General features: G+C 43.7%; 4 protein-coding genes and 1 pseudogene across 5 annotated transcripts; 2 read left to right on the plus strand and 3 right to left on the minus strand.

Moving 5' to 3' along the window:
• Nucleotides 1-319: 319 nt before the first annotated feature.
• LOC102708881 lies at nt 320-5,060 on the minus strand. Of its 2 annotated transcripts, XM_015835076.1 has the most exons (8): nt 4,103-5,060; nt 3,892-3,991; nt 3,337-3,456; nt 2,737-2,791; nt 2,317-2,396; nt 1,232-1,293; nt 1,049-1,133; nt 320-941 (listed from the first exon to the last, which is right to left on the minus strand). In XM_015835076.1, exons 1-8 carry the CDS (start codon nt 4,915-4,917, stop codon nt 879-881), a joined length of 1,380 nt encoding a protein of 459 aa, XP_015690562.1. In that variant the 5' UTR covers nt 4,918-5,060; the 3' UTR covers nt 320-878. The 2 variants fall into 2 exon arrangements, 1 of the variants encoding a protein (XP_015690562.1); XR_001549825.1 differs by lacking the exon at nt 1,232-1,293.
• A 1,279-nt stretch (nt 5,061-6,339) lies between these two features.
• On the minus strand, nt 6,340-9,517 carry LOC102709161 (protein IN CHLOROPLAST ATPASE BIOGENESIS, chloroplastic). The gene is made up of 11 exons (XM_015834897.2): nt 9,262-9,517; nt 9,103-9,186; nt 8,827-8,901; nt 8,677-8,719; nt 8,537-8,594; nt 8,276-8,437; nt 8,133-8,195; nt 7,951-8,042; nt 6,926-7,007; nt 6,700-6,810; nt 6,340-6,602 (listed from the first exon to the last, which is right to left on the minus strand). The coding sequence occupies exons 1-11, from the start codon at nt 9,386-9,388 to the stop codon at nt 6,462-6,464; spliced, it is 1,038 nt and encodes a 345-aa protein (XP_015690383.1). The 5' UTR covers nt 9,389-9,517; the 3' UTR covers nt 6,340-6,461.
• Nucleotides 9,518-10,674: 1,157 nt separating this feature from the next.
• On the plus strand, nt 10,675-13,546 carry LOC102709449 (protein WEAK CHLOROPLAST MOVEMENT UNDER BLUE LIGHT 1-like). Its single transcript, XM_006650900.3, has 3 exons — nt 10,675-10,791; nt 11,333-11,540; nt 11,631-13,546. The coding sequence occupies exons 2-3, from the start codon at nt 11,367-11,369 to the stop codon at nt 13,437-13,439; spliced, it is 1,983 nt and encodes a 660-aa protein (XP_006650963.1). The 5' UTR covers nt 10,675-10,791; nt 11,333-11,366; the 3' UTR covers nt 13,440-13,546.
• A 1,470-nt stretch (nt 13,547-15,016) lies between these two features.
• LOC107303420 lies at nt 15,017-18,591 on the minus strand (annotated as a pseudogene).
• LOC102706362 lies at nt 18,590-20,409 on the plus strand. Its single transcript, XM_006649187.2, has 3 exons — nt 18,590-18,650; nt 19,183-19,216; nt 19,547-20,409. Exons 1-3 carry the CDS (start codon nt 18,590-18,592, stop codon nt 20,133-20,135), a joined length of 684 nt encoding a protein of 227 aa, XP_006649250.2. The 3' UTR covers nt 20,136-20,409.
• The last annotated feature ends 1,972 nt before the right edge of the window (nt 20,410-22,381 follow it).

Here is a 22,381-nt window from a genome sequence, read left to right on the forward strand (position 1 = left end):
CTGCGATGCACGCGCGCGATAGCGGGTTCGGGTTCTCGGGCGAACCTCATCATACCCGCTTGCTTCTGTAATTTAACTCTGCCTGCTACCAGTAGAATTTGCTTCTTTTTGGAAGAACCAAATTATTTTTGTACTGGTAAATTTGTTTGTTTGGAGGAAAGGGAAATTATATGTATTGTATTTGGGTGAAAATAAAATGAAAATTTCCTGAATAAGGGTAGAGATAGCTCGATTACAGTAAGCTCAGAAAATATCAACCACAACACGAAAAATCAACCACGATGATGCAATTTGAGTACTAAATCAAAAACTGTCGGAATAAGACTAGAGGTAACTTGATACAGAAACTTCAGACAAAACATTCCTCATTATGCAATGAAGGGCCAGGCTTTACATTAATCACAAGACACAAAAAAAAAACAGAATGATGCAATGAATTTGCCAACATGAAGCAATAGTCGCATCATTCAAAAAGTGTTTCAATTAGATTTTCACAACCTGCTATAGCCTATAACACAAGTGACTAAGTGAGCATATAAAAAAATGTTTCGCTGTTCTAATTGAATAATTGCTTGAGCATAAGCTCAAATTACCTTTTCACAAAATTTTCCGGGACGGCAGTTTTGGCCGACCAAATTTGATTAAAGATTAGAAATAAAGGAGTATGCATAGTTCAATGATCGACAAAGGCTGTCAATGGTAAGCGACAAAATGTTCTGGCTAGCGAGGAAAACGTAAATGATGAACCAATAAAATGTTCTCGAGACATGACTGAACTTTGGCCATGCTCAACATAAAATTCTGTAGAACTCGAATTAGGTGCACAGATCAAAGCACGGCTCATCATAGATTGTAACAGTTAATTGCGTGCGTATTTGTCACATGCTGTTAGAAACATGTCCACGACGTATCGGCAGGTAGTCTATCGCATCATTTGCACTCTGAAAATTGTGTCACCAGCAGAAAACAAGTACTATAATCAGAACCATCAGATCACAGAGAAGGCAATAGATGGAGGGAAAAAAACGGAAAAGTGCTACAAAATTACCGGTGGAGGAAAACCCTGAGTGACCTCTTCAAGAGCTTCCACGTCTATTTTGAGTTGATCAGTGCTAATGCCCATTTCCCTCATTCTGCAAAACCACAGTACAACAGTACTTAGTTTCAGAGTACCAAAGAATCTACTTAACTGTTCAAATGTTGTTAACTGGTAGGGATCTCGTCGTATTACTTCGTCAATATAGCACCCATGTTCGTCGTCACGTCGTTAAAAATGTTTGGAATATGCATCAACTGCAGCAAAAATAAGGTTGCATGCCAAATTACTCAGATCAAACCATGATGAATTGAGTTTGCAACGTGTCTTGCATCAATCAATTTTCACGAAATACTCCATTCGATTTTTACACCCCCATAGCTGATTTAGGGTTTTTCAAAAAAAAGTTTATTTTCTAACCTTGGCTCTTGGCTTTTAGATAGATAGGAGTACATATATAAGATTTTTATTCATAAATTATTTTTTATTTACAAATATACCGTGAAAAAGCCAAACAGTCACCCCTTAATGTTTGACATCATTAACTTATGAGCACACAATTTGACAATTCATCTTATTAAAAAATTATATAATTATTATTTATTTTGTTGTGATTTCTTTTATCATTGGTATTTTAAGTAGGACTTATACTTTTTACGTACTTACATATTTATTTCAAAATAAAACAAATGGTCAAAGCTCTATTAAAAAGTCAATAACATCAAACATTAAAAAAATAAAAAGAATATATTCTATCTTTTTTATTGGACACCGTTGATTTTTATATCCACAGATGACCGCTCACATTATCTAATATTTCTGTATAAATATACAAAATTATAAGTCATACTTAAAGTGATTTTAGTAAAAAAGAATCAAATTACAACAAAATAATTAATTATTATTATGTAATTTTTATGAATAAGTCAATGATCAAACATAAACCTAAAAGTCATCCGTATCGGATAAAAAATGTGGAGTGAATATGTTTCTCTTGCATATTGCCCTTTAGCGATCCATGTCCATGGATCTTCTATCGTCAAACCGTAAGATAGACAAAATAACAAGTCAATAGAGCAAACTAAATTGCAATGTTTTTAGAAACTAGCACGCTAAATTGCAATGACCCGAAGATTCTTATGAAACAAGGTGCACGTTAGTCAACAAAACAACTTCGACACAAACATATAAAGATAAAAAAAATCAACAAACTAATGGCAGACGGAGCTATATATATGATATAAAGATGTAGCACAGGAAAATGGCAATATAAAGCAGACCTGGCCTGTTTTCAAATTGTCATCTATACGGTCCATAAGCCTAGAATTATCTCGGATTTGAGCCTGAATAGTCTTGAAGCCTTGAGATTTTGCAATATAAAGAAAAGAGGGGTATTAGTCACAACATAAACGTAAACAAGGTAATCAATTTCTACTAAAGCCCAGGTCCATACTAAAAAACTATAAACGAAAAATAGCGCGCACCAACAATTGTATCTTTTGAAACTGACAGAGCAACAGCAAAACTGAAGTATTCCAGACGAGCAAATTGATACAGTTTATGTCAAAGAAGAAAATTGATACATTTTCTTTAAAGACAATTAATAACGTTTGCACCAACAATAATGTAACAATAAGTGATCATAGCAGGAAATCCTGAATAAACTGAAAATGCCAAAGTTGTTGGAGCACTAAACCTACTTTCTGAAGGGACATATTTATTCCTTTTCACGTTAGGACCCTCATTTCCTTTTCCCTGTCCAATGAAATATTACATCAGAACAATAAAGCACAAGACCTTCCATAAACTAACTGATCAATATATCGACATTATTGAACATCAAGAGTGATTATTTATCCAGCGATATTTTTGCCGCTATCAAAAGATCAGTCATATTAAGGCAGCACTCGTTTAAGTGCTATAACATTAATGCATTGTCTAAATATTCCAAACAACTCCTGAGGGTAAGGATTGAATAGCAGAATATTTCTTACAGGAAGCAGTCATGCAGGATGGTGCAAGGGTTTGAGTGTTTCGGGTCAGTTAAAGTGGGGAGTACATGTGCGAAAGGACTGCCCCACTTAATTGATACAAGTTACAACAATCTTGATTATTGAAATCACAACAAACTTTGGCATGCCGACCAAAACAATAGTTGTTCAGGTTCAGCTAGTTGCGGTAAGTCTATGTGCATCACCTGTTCACCCTGTTGGATCTTTTAAAAACGTATTTCTTCCGGAAAGAACATATATATGGACAGATGTGGCTCGGCAAAAAAAATATGGACAGATGTGTTTTACCTTTCTACCCTTTCTTCTTGCAGATTCTGTCGAACCCACTCCTGCTTGGGGCTTTCTAGTCGTCCTTCCTTTAGATTCTTTTGAAATCACTCCTGTTTGGGCAGGAGATATGTTCTTGTTCTACAAGGCCAAAAGCTTGCTCAATGAAGGTCTACATAGTTATATTTAAACCCTATTTACATATTCTATAGTACATTTTGTCCATGAGAAAATGAGAAGGTCTAAGTGGCTTGTGATAAAAAAATGTATTAGATACCGTGTAGTATGTTATATATATATATATATATATATATATATATATATATATATATCCAAAGAACCAAAAAATATGACATCATCATCTTTTTGCTTCTGCTTATAAGCTAAAATTTGAATATTCAATCTTAAATTTGATGTTGATTTTAGGTTTTTTCTCCAAAATTTATTTTGTGATCTTGGCTTTAAATCACTAAGAATGTATATATAAAAGTTTTTTATAAAGTATTTTTCGTTTGTAAACATGTCGTTTGATTTTTTTTTTCAAGAAAAAGCAAAACGATCATCCAAAAACACTACCTGGACCCATCGAATTCGCTTTGCAACATCCATTGCAGTCTTTTTCGGAAGACAGCACGCAATTTCGATGCACATGCAGACGATATCTTGATCTCCGAGCCTACAAAATTAGAGAAGCAGCGAAAGATTCAAATAAGGAGATACAAGAGTTTTCTAGCAATTGATCGCCGAAAGTGATTTTGCAGGCAAATGATCCATCCATTGCACATACCGAGAAAGGCCGTCGAGCAACACCCTATCCTCCTCCGGCGACCAGACCACGGACGCCTCGTCGCCGCACTCCGACGCCACGCGGCGAAGCTCGGCCATCTCCATGGCCTCGTTGTCGAGCATGTGCTGCTGCGGATAGCCGGTGCCCTCCGCAGAGCCGTGCGGGTAGTACTGCAACGCCATCTCGACTTGTTCGTGTGGGTAGTAGCCGAACGGCGGCATGTGGACTTGGTCGGTGGCCGCCGCGGAGTTGTCGATGATCCTTTGATTCGCCCCCTGCAGCAAGCCTGCGTGGAATTGGTTCGGGAAGGTTGTTTGATTCATCCCCATCCGATTCGCGTCGAATTGGTTCGACCAGGGCATCACGTCGTAGTCCATCACGGAGGGTTGGACTTGGAGCTGCGGCGCCGGCCACTCCTGCTGCGCGACGCCGGCTGCCGGACTCCACTGATCGTTATCCCCCATGGTGCCGGCGTTTTCCTCCAATATCTCGCCGACAACCTTTACCCAATCCAGAGGAGCATTGGGCGGCGCGAAGCGAGCGGCCTCCTCCCGGCTGCTCAAACCCGGGCAGCATCCGATGCACATCGCCGGTGGAAGGGCCGAGCCGTCGCCGTCGCCGTTTCCGTACGGGAACACCGACGCCGCAGCCGCATCCATGCTTCCGCCCATCGCCGATGGCTGGGCCAAGCCGTCGGCGACATGCGGCGGCGGGAATCTCCCCTCCTCCGGGTAGCCCGGTGGCGGCTTCGATTCCAAAAGCTGAGTAAGAATTATTACCTCACCTTCGCCAAACATCAATTCATCTTCGTCCATGACGGATGATCCTGCGGGGATGAAGATCAGTTGGGATCGATGCAAATCACCACGGCGGCAACGTAATCAATCAACAGAGTCCGCAGTTGGCGCGGCGCCGCGGCCAACGAAACCCAACTGCCAGTTGCGGTATCTCCACCGTATTGCCCCCTCCGTTTTCGTGGCTTACAGGTGGGGCCACCTTTGGGGAAAAGAGACCAAGGTGGTGTTTAGTTGTCAAAATTTTTTAGCGAAAACATCTCATCGAATGTTTGATCGAATGTGGAATAGGTTTTCGGACATGAATGAAAAAACGAATTTCACGGTTAGCCTAGAAACCGCGAGGCGAATCTTTTGAGCCTAATTAATCCGTCATTAGCAAGTTGGTTACTGTGGCACTTATGGCTAATCATGGACTAATTAGGCTAAAAAGATTTGTCTCAAGATTTCTTTCATAACTGTACAATTAGTTTTTTGGTTCATCCATGTTTAATGTTTTATTTAGATGTTTAAAAAAATATGATATTTTTGGAAAAAAAATTTAGGAACTACACGAGGCCCAAATGAGTGGAATTTAGATTCTATAACGACTCAAATAGCAATGGTTTCCAGTTCCGCATTGACCTTAGTATTTGCTTGGGTGAATATAAGATTCTCTGTCCGGTGGAAAATGTAATCTTCAAAATGAGACTGAGACCTACCTTTTTCAAATTGTCAGGGCTATGCGCCTGTTGATGGTCGGTTTGTTCTAGAGGTAACGAGCTGACGTCACGACGAAGTCTATCATACGTTTTTTTAAATAAAAGATGAGGTCCAGATTAACTAAGTCAACCCAAAGTAGAATTATAAGCTTTGATGTGATCGTTTGGCTTTTTTTACGGAAGAAAACCAAATGACATTTGTAAACGAAAAATAATTTGTGAATAAAATTTTTGTATACTTATCTCAGCGATCTAAAAGCTAAGATTTGAAAATAAATTTTAGCGAAAAAAACTTAAAATTAATTTTAAATTAAGGTTGAGAAGTGAAAAGATAAATGTGTCATCGGCAACTCATAACATTAGGACTTGGAGGAACCGGTACACATACAACAGCAAAGATATTACTCTCTTTGTCCCACAATAATTGTATTTTTGCACGATTTATGTTCAATATTCGATCATTCGTTTTACTTTAAACAAAATTATTATTAATATTTTTATTGTTATTAGATGATAAGCCATGAATAGTACTTATTTCTGACTGTTTTTTTTCATAATTTTTTAAATAATACTAACGATCAAACGTTGGTCACGTAATCCAAAAATATAGTTATATCGAGACAAACATAGTATTAACTTTAGACTAATTACGTTGTAAAGGGATTAGGATCCGGTGTGGTTGCTAGTGTAACACCTCTATAGCAATCTAAAAGTCATGACTAAACAATAAACCTCGATAAAAAAAAGAAATCCTTAAAATCAACTCCAAATTTAAGGTTGAAAATTTAAAATTTGATTTTATAAGTAAAAGTAAAAAGACAAGAGTGTTTTAATTCAGAAGGAATACAAAGTTACTATAAACAACTATTCCCTGTAAGCAATAAACTTCGCAATGTCATCAAGTCCAGCTTCTCTGTAACATCCAGCGATTCGATCAACAACATCGTCCCAATTACCATCCACCGATGCCAAATCCATTAGAAATGCTGCCTCGTCAAGAACCACCTGCGAATTATTGAGCATTCCGTATAACTCATTAACATAATGTGTCAAAGCATCACAGATGATGGGAGTAAACAGTAAATCATGATAAGGGAACCACCTGCTCTGGAGCTTTTCCTTTCTTCAGATCGTCGCGCTTGCCCTCCTCAGTTACCTTCTCTCTTATAAACTCAATCTGCTCATCCTCCCACCCAGCTAACTCAGCAGCCTCCTGTGATAACGAAAACAGATATATATTGATCTATGATTTGGGAGGATGGCAAACATACTATAGGGAAATGCTGCTTCTCAGTAATGAAAATTGTTTACAATGGCAGAAATCATACTTCGTAACTGCAGCCCAGTGTCCACCATGGTGACTTCAAAGCCACTCGAGCTGAATCTTTGGCTTCAGTTGTACGCCCAACTCTTGAATTGCAACAAGGAAGATTATGAAGATATAACTCTTTTTATGCACGTTATACTAAATATCAAAGCCGGGACCCTTGTACAAAGTGCTAGCCAGTCGATACAACAGACGATCCTTAAACTTTTTCTTGTTTTTCTTGATTTCGTATGATTGTGTTTTGGTTGTGTGCACTTTCGTGGTGCAGAGGCCAGGAGTGTTCTTTACAACAAATGTATCCTTGATATAATTGACTTAGATCAATAAAACTTCCAGTATCTTAAAAGAAGAACAGACGGCAACACAATTACCATCCAGTAGCCCTCTTCTTTTTATTCTGTCTATGAGTTGCTAATATTAGATAACTTTCTAGATTCTGAGTTTGACACCATACAAAAAGATTGCTGAATGAGAATTCTTATCAAAACTTGCTACATAGGTTTGAATTTGTAGTTAGTCTAAGGAAGCATAACTAAAGACATGCAAGACCAGGTTTACAGCAGGTACTTGTAGTGGAATGGCCAGACAGCGCAGAATAGCCTGAGAACAAGTTTCTCATATTTTGCAACTGTTAAGCAGTACAAAATACATGGTTGTGTGTGCGGTAGCATAAGTAAGCCTGTGTTTGGCTTCGCCCTTTCCCAATTTCTAGTCCCCCGATCTCTGTGCGCGTGCTACGCAAACTGCTAAATGAGGTGTTTTTTTGCAAAAAAAAATATATATAGTTACTTTAAATAAATCATATTAATCTAATTTTCAAGCATTTTTATAGCTCATACTTAATTAATGATATGCTAATAAGCCAACCCATTTTGTGTGCCAGGGAGAAGGGTTCCCAACCTCCTCTCCTGAACACACCCTAAATAATGATAGCCTATTGACAGAAAATACAACCTCTTAGCTCAAAAATGTTATTGCTCGATGAGAACAACACAGAAGTATACTGCTCTATGTTTAGTCCAATACCTTTTTAAAATTTCTGCGTTGAACACAAAGGGCCTTCCAAATCCGGGAAATTGATCTCTAGTGTAGAATTCTCCAGTAATCAGAGCTGAGACCTGAAGGGCACGATCAGTTCACATGCCTGTTGTGCCATATGCCCATATGGACATGGCAAATGCATCTACGGAGGGAAAAAAGATATTTACGTAATCTCCTTTTTCGAAATGGCGTGATGTTTTTCTCTCTATAACATCTGGAAAGAGGCCGACCTACAGTAGAACATCAGTAAATTAAACAGTAGTACTTTTAGCCAGAAATCAAGAACGATGTGTTGTAATTAACACTCAACCTTCTTCAACAAATAGGCATCAAGATCTGCCATCTGCGACTCTTTGAAATCACCTTTTGTGTAAAGGTTTTTACCAGCGGCCCCCACAGCAGACCATAAATCATCAGTGTTATCAGTGGTGACATCAGCCTCCACGAGCATTCTGTGAATATATTGGTTCACCTGATAAATACGAGTAAAATGTAAAAAGTAATATGTTGTATATTTAGTTATTTACCTACAGTTAAATGAACGCTGTAATCAAGAAGCAACTTAACTTACATTCTTAGCCAAAAGCCATAGCCCATAATTACGTACTTCCACTACAGGCATTTCCATCCTAAAGGTATACATACATACATACCTAAAATTAGATACCAGCTCCAGAGGTACAACATGTAGTGAAAGGAGATGCAATTTACCCACTAGGAGCAGTCGGCCATCTCAGTAGTGATGTTAAATTGCCTACATTTGGACTAATATGTCAGGTAACCGGAGGTTTCTCAACTTAAATAACATAAACGCCTGTGATCTTCGATCAAGTGGCTATCCAGTTTGGAACAAATTCAAACCTGCTGGACTTTCTGATAAAGGAACAACAAGTGGAATCAGGCCTCTTTTCGCCCCTGGAGAAACTAACTTTTCACCTGGCAAATATATTTTTTACAAAGTACTTAATGTTTGCCACTTTAATGTGCAAGTGCTACTTAAGATGATGGAATCAATTAGACTCTATTGCTGAAATCCAAAGAGCAAGATGGCTTCCAGTTACATGGCGTGTTCTCACTTCCACAATATACATGAACACAATAAAACCGGCCTCGTTTCATCACCAGAAAGTATCGTACCTCGTGCCTGGAGCACATTCAGCAACGAGTTGAGATGCTCGGGCGGATCGGTCGCGGCGACCTCCTTGATAAACGACGCATGATCTGCATTTCAGCAGCCAGCAGGCGAGCTTGTCAGAACCCTCAGCTACTGAGCAGCAAAGCTCGTGGCTCACTCACCATACGTGGCGGCGGCGACCGACGGGGAGGCGGCCGAGGAGGAGGAGGCGCAGCGGGCGGCGACCCCGACCGCGCGCGGCGCCAGCAGCACGGAGGCGAAGGCGGCCCTGCTCACCGCGGGCCTCATCTCAGCGACCTCGTCGATCTCCTCCGGTCCTCCTCCTCCTCCTAATCTCCTATGATCCTATCCGCTTTGCGGTTGCGGTTGCGGCGGCGCGGCTCGACGAGGCGGCCTCAGCTCAGGTGCTGTGGATGGATGGCGTCGTCGCGGCGATCCGGTGGATGACGGCTGCTCTCCTCCGCCTCCGGCCTCCGGGACCTCCTCCGCCGGGCCGGCCTCGCGAAGCCATTGAGCCCAGAATTAGTTGGGCCGGTAATTTGGTTTACTTGTTCAATGGCCTGGTACTCTTACCCATCTAAAAGTAAGAAAACAGAAGGTAAATTATGATAAAAAATAGTAAAATTACCTTAATTTAAGTTTAAAATTATAACTAATTTTTAAGTATATGCATAAACAAAAGGCTTTACGTGGGTGGGAATATTCCGGCTTACGTGTGGCATATATTAAGGGCATGTACAAGGCTATTTATTAGTTAACTCTTTTTTATTGCTACACGAGCAAATATGATGATATAGAATAAAGAGAAAATTGACTTTTATGCATGAAAACGGTTTAGAGTCGATTATTATTATTTATTTAAGAAAATTTTGTTGCATAAAGTAGATAAAAAGGAAAGAGAGTAATATAAAAATTTTTGTTGTATTAATAAAGAAACCATACCTAACTTTATCTTTGTACAAATTACTATAAAATCATTGTTGTTGGTATCGATAGAAAATATGTCCATGTTAGGCTCTACTTTTGAACATTTCCTAAGGGTACGTTCAATGGTGAAGCTTATTATGAGCTCTATCTCAAGCCATGCCAGTAAAAAAACTTCTCGTACAAAGAACAGTCTTCCAAGCTGACTCTTTTATGCATCATACTCTTCCTTATTCACACTCCATCTTATTGACGTCTCTGATTAAAGTCAGCACAAGTCAAATATTTTATGCAGCGATATAGCCCTCGGTATGTGCCCAGCTGAGCCGGTGTTGTCTCCCTTCTCATATTTTATTGGGCCGAAACAGGATATCGATCAGTTGAGGCCCAATAACGGGAATTAAAATACTTGAGATGATCCACCCAAAGAGAGGCCAGCCCATCTCAAGAGGGTCCAAAGCTATCACGATCCAGACAGAGACAGCCTCCATGCTCGGCCCAACCAGCTCGAGCAAACCTCCAAAACCATCTCGGATTTTCCATGGCGCCAAAAATAAAGTAAAAGAAAAAGGAAAGGAGACGAGAGAGTCCGCGGCTCGCGCGCGACATTGCCTCCCAACCACACTCTCCCGCAACAACGCCCAAACCGAGGCTACGCTAAGCTAAGCTGCGACCTCCTCTCTCTCCAATCTGTTCCTCTCCTCTTCTCTCTCATCGCCAGGCTTGGCTCTCTCATCGCAGGAAGGAGCTGGACGAGGACGATCCTGGTATGTGCTTTGCTGCAGAATTTCCTCGTGAATCTGTCCCCCTTTTCCTGTTCGTCCGCATTCTTTCTCTTCAGACCGGGCAATCAAATTTCCCCCTTTCTTTTTTCTTGTTAGTCGTTATTCGTTTATGAATCGTACAAGAAAATCTTGAACGGGATAGGATCGGTTCTTGCGCTCTTCTTGTCAGCGCAAGTGCAAAGCTATGAGGTTTGTGCAGGTTCCGACCAAGCATGTATGAACAGTATGAGTGCTAAGCAGCTAGTTCATTGCAGATAGATTCACGTTCTTTTGGTTTACCATGTGTTGCATTGCGATATATATGGTGTTGCCTTTTCATGTATTGTCACCTGAATCGCTCTTACCTTTGCTTGCATCAATTTCTGCATTACTGATAATTAGAGCACGGATTTACAGGTTTCAGTAGGAACAATTGTTTGTCTGTTCAGCTTTGAATGATGCAACAATGATTAAACACTAGGAGTATCTGCAAACAAGAACAGCTTTGTTTAATTTGTGTATTATGCATACATGTTGCCGTCAGATATATCTTCAGTATCATACACCTATGCTGTGGGATGGACGAAGCTCCGGCACCTCTCGGTTCATCCACCTCGCAGCAAGAATCCGAGGGAGATCAGCATCACCATGCAGATGCAGTTGACGGTAAGGTGCACATCGACACCACTGCGCCAATCGATTCGGTTAAGGGCGCTGTCAGCAAGTTCGGAGGAATTCTTGATTGGAGAGAGGTATTGGAATTGCATCTCCATTGTTACTAGATTTCTGGCTAAGCTTAAGCCAGTGATTAATGAGCGTTTCGTCTTCCTCGGCGCGTGCAGAGGCGGAAGCAAGTGCAGGATGAGCTTGACAAGGTGCAGGAGGAGGTCGCCGATTACCAGAAGAGATCACAGGAAGCGGCGGCCGGCATGGCCCGAGCGGCGCAGGAGCTAGGCGGCGCCAATGGCGCGATCGATGAGCTGAGGCTCAGCTTGGAGAAGGCGCAGGCCGAGGAGGCGCGGGCGCGGCAGGACACGGAGCTCGCCGAGCTGCGGCTCCGGGAGACGCAGCAGGGCGTCCGCGAGAGCACCGCTGCGAAGGCGGAGCTCGCCGTCGCTAGGGACCGCCACGCCACCGCCATCGCTGACTTGCGGTCGGTGAAGGCGGAGCTGGAGCTACTGCGGAAGGAGCATGCCGCCGCTGCCGCCGAGGCAGACGCCGCGGCGGCGAGAGCGCGGGTGACGGTCTCCTCGTCGCAGGAGGCTGTCAAGGCCGTCGAGGAGCTCACCGCCGAGCTCGTTGCAGTGAAAGAAGAGGTGGAAGCTTGTCACCTCGCGCATGACGAAGCGGAGGAGAAGAGGATGAGAGTGGCAATGGCGTTGGAGCAGGAGAAGGTGCAATGGCGGAGGGAGCTGGAGCTGGCCGAACAGGAGGTGAAGAAGCTTGCGGACTCGCTAATGGCGACGAAAGATCTCGAGTCCAAGGTAGCCGCGGCTTCCGAAACGCTGGTGGGACTGAGAGCCGAGCTGTTCGCCCGCGCGGTGGAAGGAACAATCGGCGAAGAGGCGGCGACGGAGAAGGAGAAGCCGACGGTGAGCTCCCGGGCGAAGCTGGACAAGACCAAGAAGGAGCTCGAGGACGTGAAGGCGACCGTCGATAAGGCCAAGGACGAGGCCAAGTGCCTGCGCGTCGCCGCCGCGTCGCTGAGCGCTGACCTGGAGAAGCAGAAGGCGGAGCTCGCCGCTCTGCGGCGGAGAGAAGGACTCTCGGCGACGTCCATCCCGGCGCTCGAGGAGGAGCTGAGCCGTGTAACCACCGGCCTCACGGCGGCGCAGGTCGCAAGAGCGAAGGACGGCGGCGTGGAGACCAAGATGCCAGCACAGCTAGAGGAGGCGCGGCGAGAGGCGGAGAAGGCCAAGGCCAAGGCCCGGTCGGCGCAGGAGGCGGTGAGCAAGGCCAGAGAAGAGGCGGTCCTTGCCAAGGCCGCCGTCCACACCATGGAGGCAAGGCTGGAGGCGGTGAAGCGGGAGATACTCGCCGCAACGACGTCGGAGGGGATCGCCGCTGCCTCGGCGGCGGCGCTGCTGCAGGAAGGTAAACCGGCAAGGAACGCGCAACTCCAGGAGGACGTGGAAGGCAGCGTGACGCTGACGGCGGAGGAGTACGACGAGCTGAGCCGGCGGGCGCGGGAGACGGAAGAGGACGCTGGCAAGCGGGTGACGGAGGCGGTGAAGCAGATCAAGGAAGCCAAGGACGCGGAGGTGCGGAGCCTGGACAAGCTGGCGCAGCTGGCGAAGCAGACCGAGCAGAGGAGGCAGGCGCTCGAGGCGGCGAGCGCGGAGGCCGAGGAAGCCGAGTTCGGGAAGCTGGCGGCGGAGCGGGAGCTCAGGCAGTGGCGGGCCGAGCACGAGCACCAGCGACGGTTGGCCGGCGAGACCGCCTCGCCGCGCACGGGCCTCGCGGAGGTCTCCGTGTTCGACGACGCGTCGGGCGGCGGGAACCCTCACATTCTGAGCCCGAGAGGAGGGTACATGCCGAGGACTGAGATGGCGGCGGCGGCGGCGGAGGCGGAGGGGGCGAAGCAGAAGTCGACGTTCTTCCCGCGCATGGTGATGTTTCTGGCGCGAAAGAGAGCCCAGAACTGGAAATGATCTTCTTCTTCTACTGTCTCGGCCATTTTGCTTTGTGTTGTAAATGTGAGCATGCGGAAGACTATTCTAAACTCTCAAGGTGACGTTCGCTCGTCGATTACATATCAGTCATTAAAAATATAAAAAAATTATGAAAATAGATTAATATGTTATATATCACCACACAAACATGCAACTTAAAATATAACTTCTATAATTCATAGCAAAAATAACAAATTAAACTGTAGAAGTTATATTTTAATTTGTATGTTTGTGTAATGATATATCACATATTAATTTATCTTCATAAATTTTTTTATATTTTTTGATGACTATTTAAATAGTATGCAATAGACGAGAAGCCGATGAGGAGACGGCCTCTCAAGAGTTTAGAATTCACGGTCTGTGAGTATACATGCTTCAGTCAGATCAGAATATCAGGTGTGTTTGCGATGAAATGTTGTTCAAGTAAATAGTAAAATTGAACACAACAAGCTCAGTTTTATGTGCCGCATGACCATCAGTGAATTGAGAGATGGACCGCAGCAATTGGATTGGCAAAACGAAAAGGGGCATTTTAATTAACAAGAAATCGCTTTGCATAACCAGTAAATGCATTACCACTGTGTTAAAGAAATGCAGTAATTGGGCCACTTATCACCTCATCAAAATAATTTATACTGCCGTCGTTACGTCGTTGATTTTTTTTATAAATGTTTGATCATTCGTCTTATTTAAAAAATTTACATAATTATTAATTGTTTTTATATCATTTCATTTATTATTAAATATATTTTTATGCATATATATATATATAACTTTACATATTTAATAAAAAATATAAATAAGACGAAAGTAAAACGTGTATCAAAGAGTCAATGGAATCAAATATTTAGGACGGGGTGAGTGAGTGCGTCGTATCCCGTTTAACCTTGTATACCGCGACATGCATCCGAATACCTATCTGTTTAACCTGACTTTGTCGTCTTCGGCCATTTTCCAGAAAGGCACACCAGAGGGATCACCATCATTGCTAACTTCACACCTTGTGAAGACTAAATAGATATCAATAAAAACTGCTGCAACAATTTGTATGTTACCACAATCTTTTTTTAAGCCCAAATTGGAGTGTCAATATATTACGAAGGGGAGCAAAATAATTACAAGAGTGTTACATAACTTGCCCCGACTTTTGATTGTAATTGTGATTTTGCCTCTGTTTTTTTTTCCAAAATGAACCAGCGGATTGCCCTTGTTCTATTGTGAACCGTATTAAATGTATGATAAAAAATAAAGAACTATACTTGCATATTTAGCCATATTTGGGCACTTGTGTATTTGCCCCTATTTTCAGATAAACCATTTTGGCATGAACTTTGGACAATATTCAAACAGAATTTTCAGGCATTTCAAATCTTGACTTCAATTTTGATAAAGTCACACAAAAGTCACATTTCCCAGTAAAATTAAGTAAACTCTACATCAATGTATCCTGTAAAAACAATCACTCCATTTTGAAATGACACAAGCAGACTATCTGACTCAACGGTAGAAGCCAAAAATTATGAGGCAAGTATTCATCTTGATTGCTTTTCGATATATGGAATGAGCATTCCAAAATAAGTAGTTGACATTTCAACAGTTGGTTAGTAAAATCATTGAGAGTTGAGACGAAACTCTGGACTCTCTATTAGCCAGCATACCCATTAAGTAGCATCTGTCTTCCCTAAACTGATGACACATTATACAGATCTCCATCCTTCTTAGTATAACACCAGCTTTGCTGGCTACGTTTCAGAAACATAAGTTAGCCGTTTGAACATGAACTAGTAGCTTGACAAAATATAAAATACATAGTGATACAGCAAGAACAACTTAAAATTAGCCTACACACTGACAAAATAGATTAGCCTACACAGGAGTAATAATTTAAAAGTGTAGAAAAGCATCTCTGTCATAGCGACCCCAGCAAGAATAAGATGGATAAGGCCGCGGAGGAAGGAAACCCAGGCACTACCATCAATCCACGGTGGCACAGGAGCCGTTTACGCCTAGCATTATACAAGTAGAAAAGCAGGCGTCAAGTCAGCGTTTATAACTATTGAACCAATCTGATCAAATATAACAGTAGACCACGCATGCACGATGAGAGAAAATCTATGAGATCCTAAATATGCAGAAGACCAAAAGGAATGTGTGTTCTAGATGTGAAGTCAGCATAATCATTTGGCTTGCTTTGGTGGAACAAACTAGCATCTCCAATCAACATGCTAACACTATCCTTGTACAACTTCTGGATGCAACGTGTCAGCAGTATGTGTTTGATACGCCTACCCACAAACAATTCAAGAACCTTTCTATTTGCTACTCCCTCAATTTCAAAACATTGAGAGCATTTTGTTTCATTTGGACAAGAGTTTGACCAACGGTTACTCTATTATAATAGATTTTTTTGACACAAAATTAATGTTATTACATTTGTATTCGAAAGTACTTTTTTATGATTATCCCAACCAAAATTTGTGTGCATATCTAACGGCATTACATCCTGGTAATTAAAAGGGAAAGCAACAGCCACTATATTGATTTGGGACTACAAACAGTTTAGCTTGAATACTAGAGAAACATCCGAGAAATTGATCAATCAGCTGCGATGAGACTTGGGTGAATAATCATGTGATGAGACTTGGGTGAATAATCATGTGTAGTACTAGATGAAAATGCATACACTGAAACAGAAACACTGCAACAGAGGCAAGACCTACCCCATGTCTCCACTTCCGCTTCACCCTCCACCCCTTAATGTCGCCCCGAAATCTTATTTGTCCCTTGTTCCTACAGGCAGAGGGGAAAACAATGAGCTTATGTAGCAACACAAAATGCTCCATGAAAAGCAGCGATTATTGTCAAAGAGAACAATGATGAAAAATAGAAATCAGGCACCAACCATCAGGGTCGTTCCTACTATTTCGGGGCCCTTAGGGCGAGATAAAATTTGGGGCCCTTAGGGCGAGATAAAATTTAGGGCCCTTTGCTTCAACACAATATATAGTAATATGTTTTATATTAATGGTAAAAATATTCAGTACATCTAGGGTACATAATTATAGTCTACGATAATCTAATAGATCTCGCATCAACCAAAGAAGACATTGGATAGGGATTACCGGATTAGAGAAGAAAAAACCCAGGATTTTCAGGCTTCAGCCGTGCGTTGGCGCCGACTGATCTCTCCCACTCCCACGGATGTTCCTAGCGTCGCCACCGACGATTGACGGATTGAGTTGCGCCATTGTGCTGCTGTGGCTGCAACCTGCGACGCTGCGTTTTGTGGAAGTGGAACTATGAAAGGGGAACGAGGAGACCAGGAGTCGAGGAGACGGCGAAAATAAAGAAATAGCTTCCGCGTCCGACGTCGGATACGCGGCAATGCGGGAGCGATCTGCACTAATTCTGCAGCAACGTTCCTTAATCCTTTCTCCTTGACTCTTGGCCTCCTGCTCCTGGGCTGATGGGCCATTGGGCCTGATACGAAGTATTTTCTTTTCTTTGACCCATTTTATTATACAGGTATATACATATGTATATGTATTTTGGGGGCCCCTTGATTTCATGTGCCCTAGGCCGGCGCCCCTCTCGCCCTGGCCCAGGAACGGTCCTGCCAACCATTGTTCACGGTAGCAACATGTGTAGATATGGTAAATGATGCTAAAATGGCTTAGTATAGCGAATTCTCTGATAGATCCATCTGATGCTGGCAACAATGTGTCGCTGTTGAGGTGATATTGAGCAAGATAACGTTGCTTGTGATGGAAAAAGACAATCGTGTCACCCACAACGGTTGGAAACGCCTTAGAGCAAGCTCAATCGTATAGCCAACTACTAGTTCCAATTCATCTATAGTCAATCTAATAGCCAATTCATATAATAGTTACCTACAAAACATCAGTACATGGTCTCACATGTCATATACACTCTCTCTCTTGGAGTCCGCGTGTAGCTGGCTATAAATTAGTAGCTCACCTCCCTTCTCTCTCCCCTCTTATCTCTTTAAAATATGTTTATAACTGGCTTATAGCCTGCTATTGTACCTGCTCTTAGACCGGACACACAGATTCCTCTGGTCAATGAAGAGGGCATTGCCACCAATGCATGTCACCCTGACAGTCCTTCCCAGCATAAGGTCAGCCAGTCTGTAAACTGAGATTGATTAATGTTCTTATGGAAGCCACAGCTTAGAGTGACCAGCAGAATCTCTTTGTCGCATTCTACCAGAATGTAGCAAAACTTGGTTTGAGGCGTGCTTGCTGGACATTTGGCAATCAACCTTGGTGGTGGCAGCCATAGTTCTGCCCCTTCCAGCTGAGGTGGGTCGATCTCTAGGATATCTGGTTGACCGTAAGTTACGTAATTATGCACCACGTATAGCTTTCCCTGGAACGGCAATGGACTGAAAATTTGGTTGAAGCACCAGCTAGACACCCTCCATTGCTGTTCCCTGGAGGTAGCAAAGCCTATCTGCACCATACCTTGTGACCAGATCATGAGCGACACGACTTGGTCCGCGCTGACGTTGATGGAAGCAGCACGGATATCTCTGAGATAATACCACTTTTCTCCAGGCAAGCTGGAACTCACGCTCCTGAGCAGGGTCTCGAGAGGCGGGGAGTCCAAGATGTCGCCGGTGAAGAGGTTGAGGAGGCGGATTGCAGCGTCGTGGTCTCGCTGCAGCAGGAGGATACCCTCCTCAGAGTAGAGGGCGCAGTGGTCTTTGAAGATCGGGAGGTGGACGCGGATGAAGGCGCCGGTTGAGAGGTTGAAGAAGCGCACGAACCCGCAGCTTGCCGTGGCCCGGGTAGAGGCCGTGGCCCTCAGGGAACAGCATCCACCGCCGTGGGTGGAAGCGCCGGTCGACGATGCCGCGGCCGTGCGGGCAGGTTGTGCTGGACCGCCAGTGGGGGCAAACGGCGCGGAAGCGGACGTAGTCCACCAAGTCGCCGGCCAGCACCTCCCGCGCGATCGGTTCCAACAGATCCTCGTGCAGAGACGCCCACGGAGATGACGAACCACGAGTCGTGGCGGCGGCATCAGCGACCATACCCCGCCGGCGCTTGCTGCTGCGGCACGCAGCCAGGTCCTCTGGGTGATTCCGATACCTCGACGACGATGACATGCCGCCGGAGAAGATCTGGTCCGGAGAAGCCGCCGCCCTCGCTCTCGCTTGCATTTCAGGTTGGGCGTTGGGCCGGAGTCAAGCGATCGATCGTCAGGTTGGGTTGGTTAATTTGGAGCCGAAAAAGTCCGATTAACTCCCGGCCGAGTCCGATTGCAATCCTTCAACCACAAACCGAGTCTGATCAAAAACTCTCTCAACTATATCTACCTGCCCTACACTGTATCAACTTATTTTACTTATTTTTAACCATTTCATTCTATTGGCGTATCAGCTCAACAAAATAATTTACATGTCATCTCCTGTATACAGCGACATGCATCCGAATACCTACTCCCTCCGTCACACAGTAAACTAACTCTTCGGTTTCCGTGTCTAACGTTTGACCACTTGTCTTATTTGAAATTATTTTTAAAAAATGAAAAAAAATAGTTAAGTTCTATTTATGATTTATCATCTAATAAAAACAAAAATATTAACCGTAATTTTTTTAATAACACAAAGAAGTAAAAAGTAAAAAAATGGTTTGTTTTGAGACGGGTGCGTACCTGTTTAACCTGACTTGATCATCTTTGGCCATTTTCCATAAAGGCACACCAGAAGGATCACCATCATTGGCCAAAAGGTTTATACGGTGAAAATATTTTTATAAGAGGTTTAGTAATAAAATTATTTATTAAAAATGTTTAAAAATAAAAAAAATCATCAAAAAGATTGAGCTGCTTAATAGGCCTAGCCCAAAGGCCTCAATCCGCTAGCTGGGCCACGGTCGCACCACATATTCACATTGATGACCATTTTCCACTTTACACCCCGAAATTAATCCCAACCAATCGATTCGCTTCGCTGGCGGTTGCCGTACTGTGCACGCTTGTACGAAAACGGACAGAGTCCAGGGACCGAACCGTAAAAAGACCCCACGCCCATAAATAACAACTCGATTTTCCCAACTAAGTCAAACCTTCTATTCCTTCCTCCTCCTCCTCCTGACCAAGCCATCGGATTTTCCCCAAATCCACCGCGTCGCCATGGCCGCCGCCCGCCTCCTCCTCCTCGTCGCCGCGGTCGCTCTCCTCGCCGCCGTCTCCCCCGCGGCCGCCGGGCGCCCCTGTGGCCACGCGCAGACGCTCCTCATCTCCTTCTCCTCCGTCTCCAGGCCCAACCCCGACCCCACCAACCCCACCCCCGTCACCACCACCGTCGTCACCGTCCTCCGCGTCCGCCGCCTCGGCCCGCACCAGCCCCTCCAGATCCGCCGCCCCGATCCCCTCCCGGCCGCCTCCGACGCCGCCTCGTCCGTCCAGGACCGCGCCAAGGACATCCTCGTCGTCGTCTCCGGCCTCCTCTTCGGCTTCGGCTGCGGCGCCCTCACCGCCGCGACCATGTACCTCGTCTGGTCCCTCGTCGCCTCCACCTGCGCTCCCTCCTACGAACAAGTCTACGGCGAAGACGAGGACGACGAGCTGTCCGACTCCGAGAGCCCCAAGAAGGCTGGATACGTCATCATCCACGACGCCGAACAGTACGTCGGCGGTAAGAACTAGGGATGTCTTGCCGATGGAATATTAAGGATTTGTGATAAAATGATCGCGTGGATTCCCGGGGTATATACTATTAGCACCTATATATGTGTTGTGTTGCGTCTGTCTGACTCGTGCGTGTGTGATTTGGGGAAGAAACAAATTATGAATACGTTCTTGATGTTTTCTCACGTGATGAAGGTGAAATTAAAGTGTCCTTATTTATTGATCATTAAACATGGAATCTATTGGGCTCTTCTGCTTAGCAAAATTGCAATATATTACAACTTTTGGTGAATTGTAATTTGTAGCTAGTTTTCTACTCACCTTTTTGTGAAGCTGTGGTCAATGTGCAGAATTGACGGTGCTAATAGTTTGGTAATCCATCCATTTTGGATTGACAAAGACGAAGTAGCCATTCTGGAGTAAACCGATTGTTCTTCCATGTACCGTAGGGCGACGGCTGATGTGTATACTGTTTCTTCTTAAAACTTGTCCATAACCATGACTGTGACTCTCCAACCTCTTTTACAGAATGCTTGTCTCTCCAATCTCTTTTACAGAATGCTTGTCAGCTTCTTTTGAATTAGAGTATGTTAGGCGTGGTTTCTTTGGGTTCGCATATTCTATATTCACTTAGTTCATGAGGTAAGCGTTTTTTTTTAAAAAAAAAATTCATTCATTTGGTTAGCATTTTTTGTGTGTAGAGTTTAACATACTGTTGGAATTTTGGTAGCAAGATTCCGGATCAATGTTTGCTGATTACTCTGTCTGTTAAGTCTTCTAGATTCATATGGATGCTAATGTATCTAAACATATATATAAACTATATACATCAATTAATTGATGAATTTATACAAAGTCATACAATATGGAACATAGGGAGTAGTTGTTTTCAAGACTTAAAATAAGTAAACCTTATAAAGTTACAATAACATGTCCGGCACCTAAAAAGCTTGTTATCTTCAGATAAACTTGATTTCTGACTATTTATCTTCCCAGAAAGCTATCGGCCATTTCTCCTATAAGTGAATGCTTTAAATTCTCTGCACTTATCCATGGCTTTGGACATGCAAGCAGCCAAACACTAGTTTGGAAACTGAACTCTGTCACTTGTTCCTGTTTTATTTTCCCCTTACATCTCTACTTAACATAAGGAACCTTTTGCTCAAAATGTTTGAATTTATGGTGGGTGTACTCTAGAATGACTCTAATAATTTTGCTTTACTACTAACCCCGAACTAATAACGAATGCCCGTTCATTAGTTTTACTGCACCACATCACTGTGCCATGTGGTTGATGGTTGGTTTTCATACTGTCAACCTTTCTCAGAGATCCAAATTAGTTGCACGTCCTGCATTTCTACCCTACTTTCTGCCTGTTCCAATGATTTAGGAGCTTAAGGAGACCGTACCTTGCATTTTGTAAACAAATTAGGTAAAACAGTTGGTTGTATTTGTTGGCTTGTGCACATTTGGTTTTCGAATTGTATTTGTGTAACCAATCCATGTTGGTTGTAATTACTTTGTGATGTTTGGCTCACAAACCAGATTGTGCTGCTAAATTGTTTCTGCAGATTGTGTGATGAAATACGTGGTAGCATGAAAGAATGTAACATCGCTTTATGTAGTGTTTATCTGCTGCGGCCCAGTATCTGTTTGTCTGCGCTGCTAACTCTTCCCACGATAGTTTGTTCAAAGTAGGGAAACCATACTGAATTCTACCGTAAATCCATAATCATGAAACATGACCTAGTTAATCGAGGCTACAGACATGGACATGAGGAGATGTGAGAATGAATAATGCTATGATCAACGAAAAGGAAAAAAAAGGCTGAGGTTTGATCTCGTCGTCGCTTGCATTTATATACTGATTGGTAAGAAGCTTCCACGGGCGAAGTCCGGTCAAGACGCAAATTTCTCCGCGAATCTCTATGGTGTGTTTGGTTGCTAAGGATGAGATGGGATAGAATAGAATCATCCCATCCTAGGTAGAATAGAATCATCCCATCCTAGGTAGTGTTTGATTTATGGACCAGGTGGATTGGGTTGGACCCAGTAGGGAATATTTCCTCAATATGTTGGGTGGGATGGTTCCACCAAAATGGTAGGACGGGATGGGACGGGGGCAACCCAGGACGGGCTGGGATTGCGTTGGGAAGGGGAGCTCACTGTGGCCGCGGGGGAGGGGGGGGTGAGCTCGTCGTGCCGCACCGGGAAGGGGAGCTCACTGCGGCCGCAGGGGAGGGGGGGGGGGGGGTGAGCTGGCC

Source organism: Oryza brachyantha, chromosome 3 (genome assembly GCF_000231095.2).
Source record: "Oryza brachyantha chromosome 3, ObraRS2, whole genome shotgun sequence".
NCBI lineage: Eukaryota > Viridiplantae > Streptophyta > Magnoliopsida > Poales > Poaceae > Oryza > Oryza brachyantha.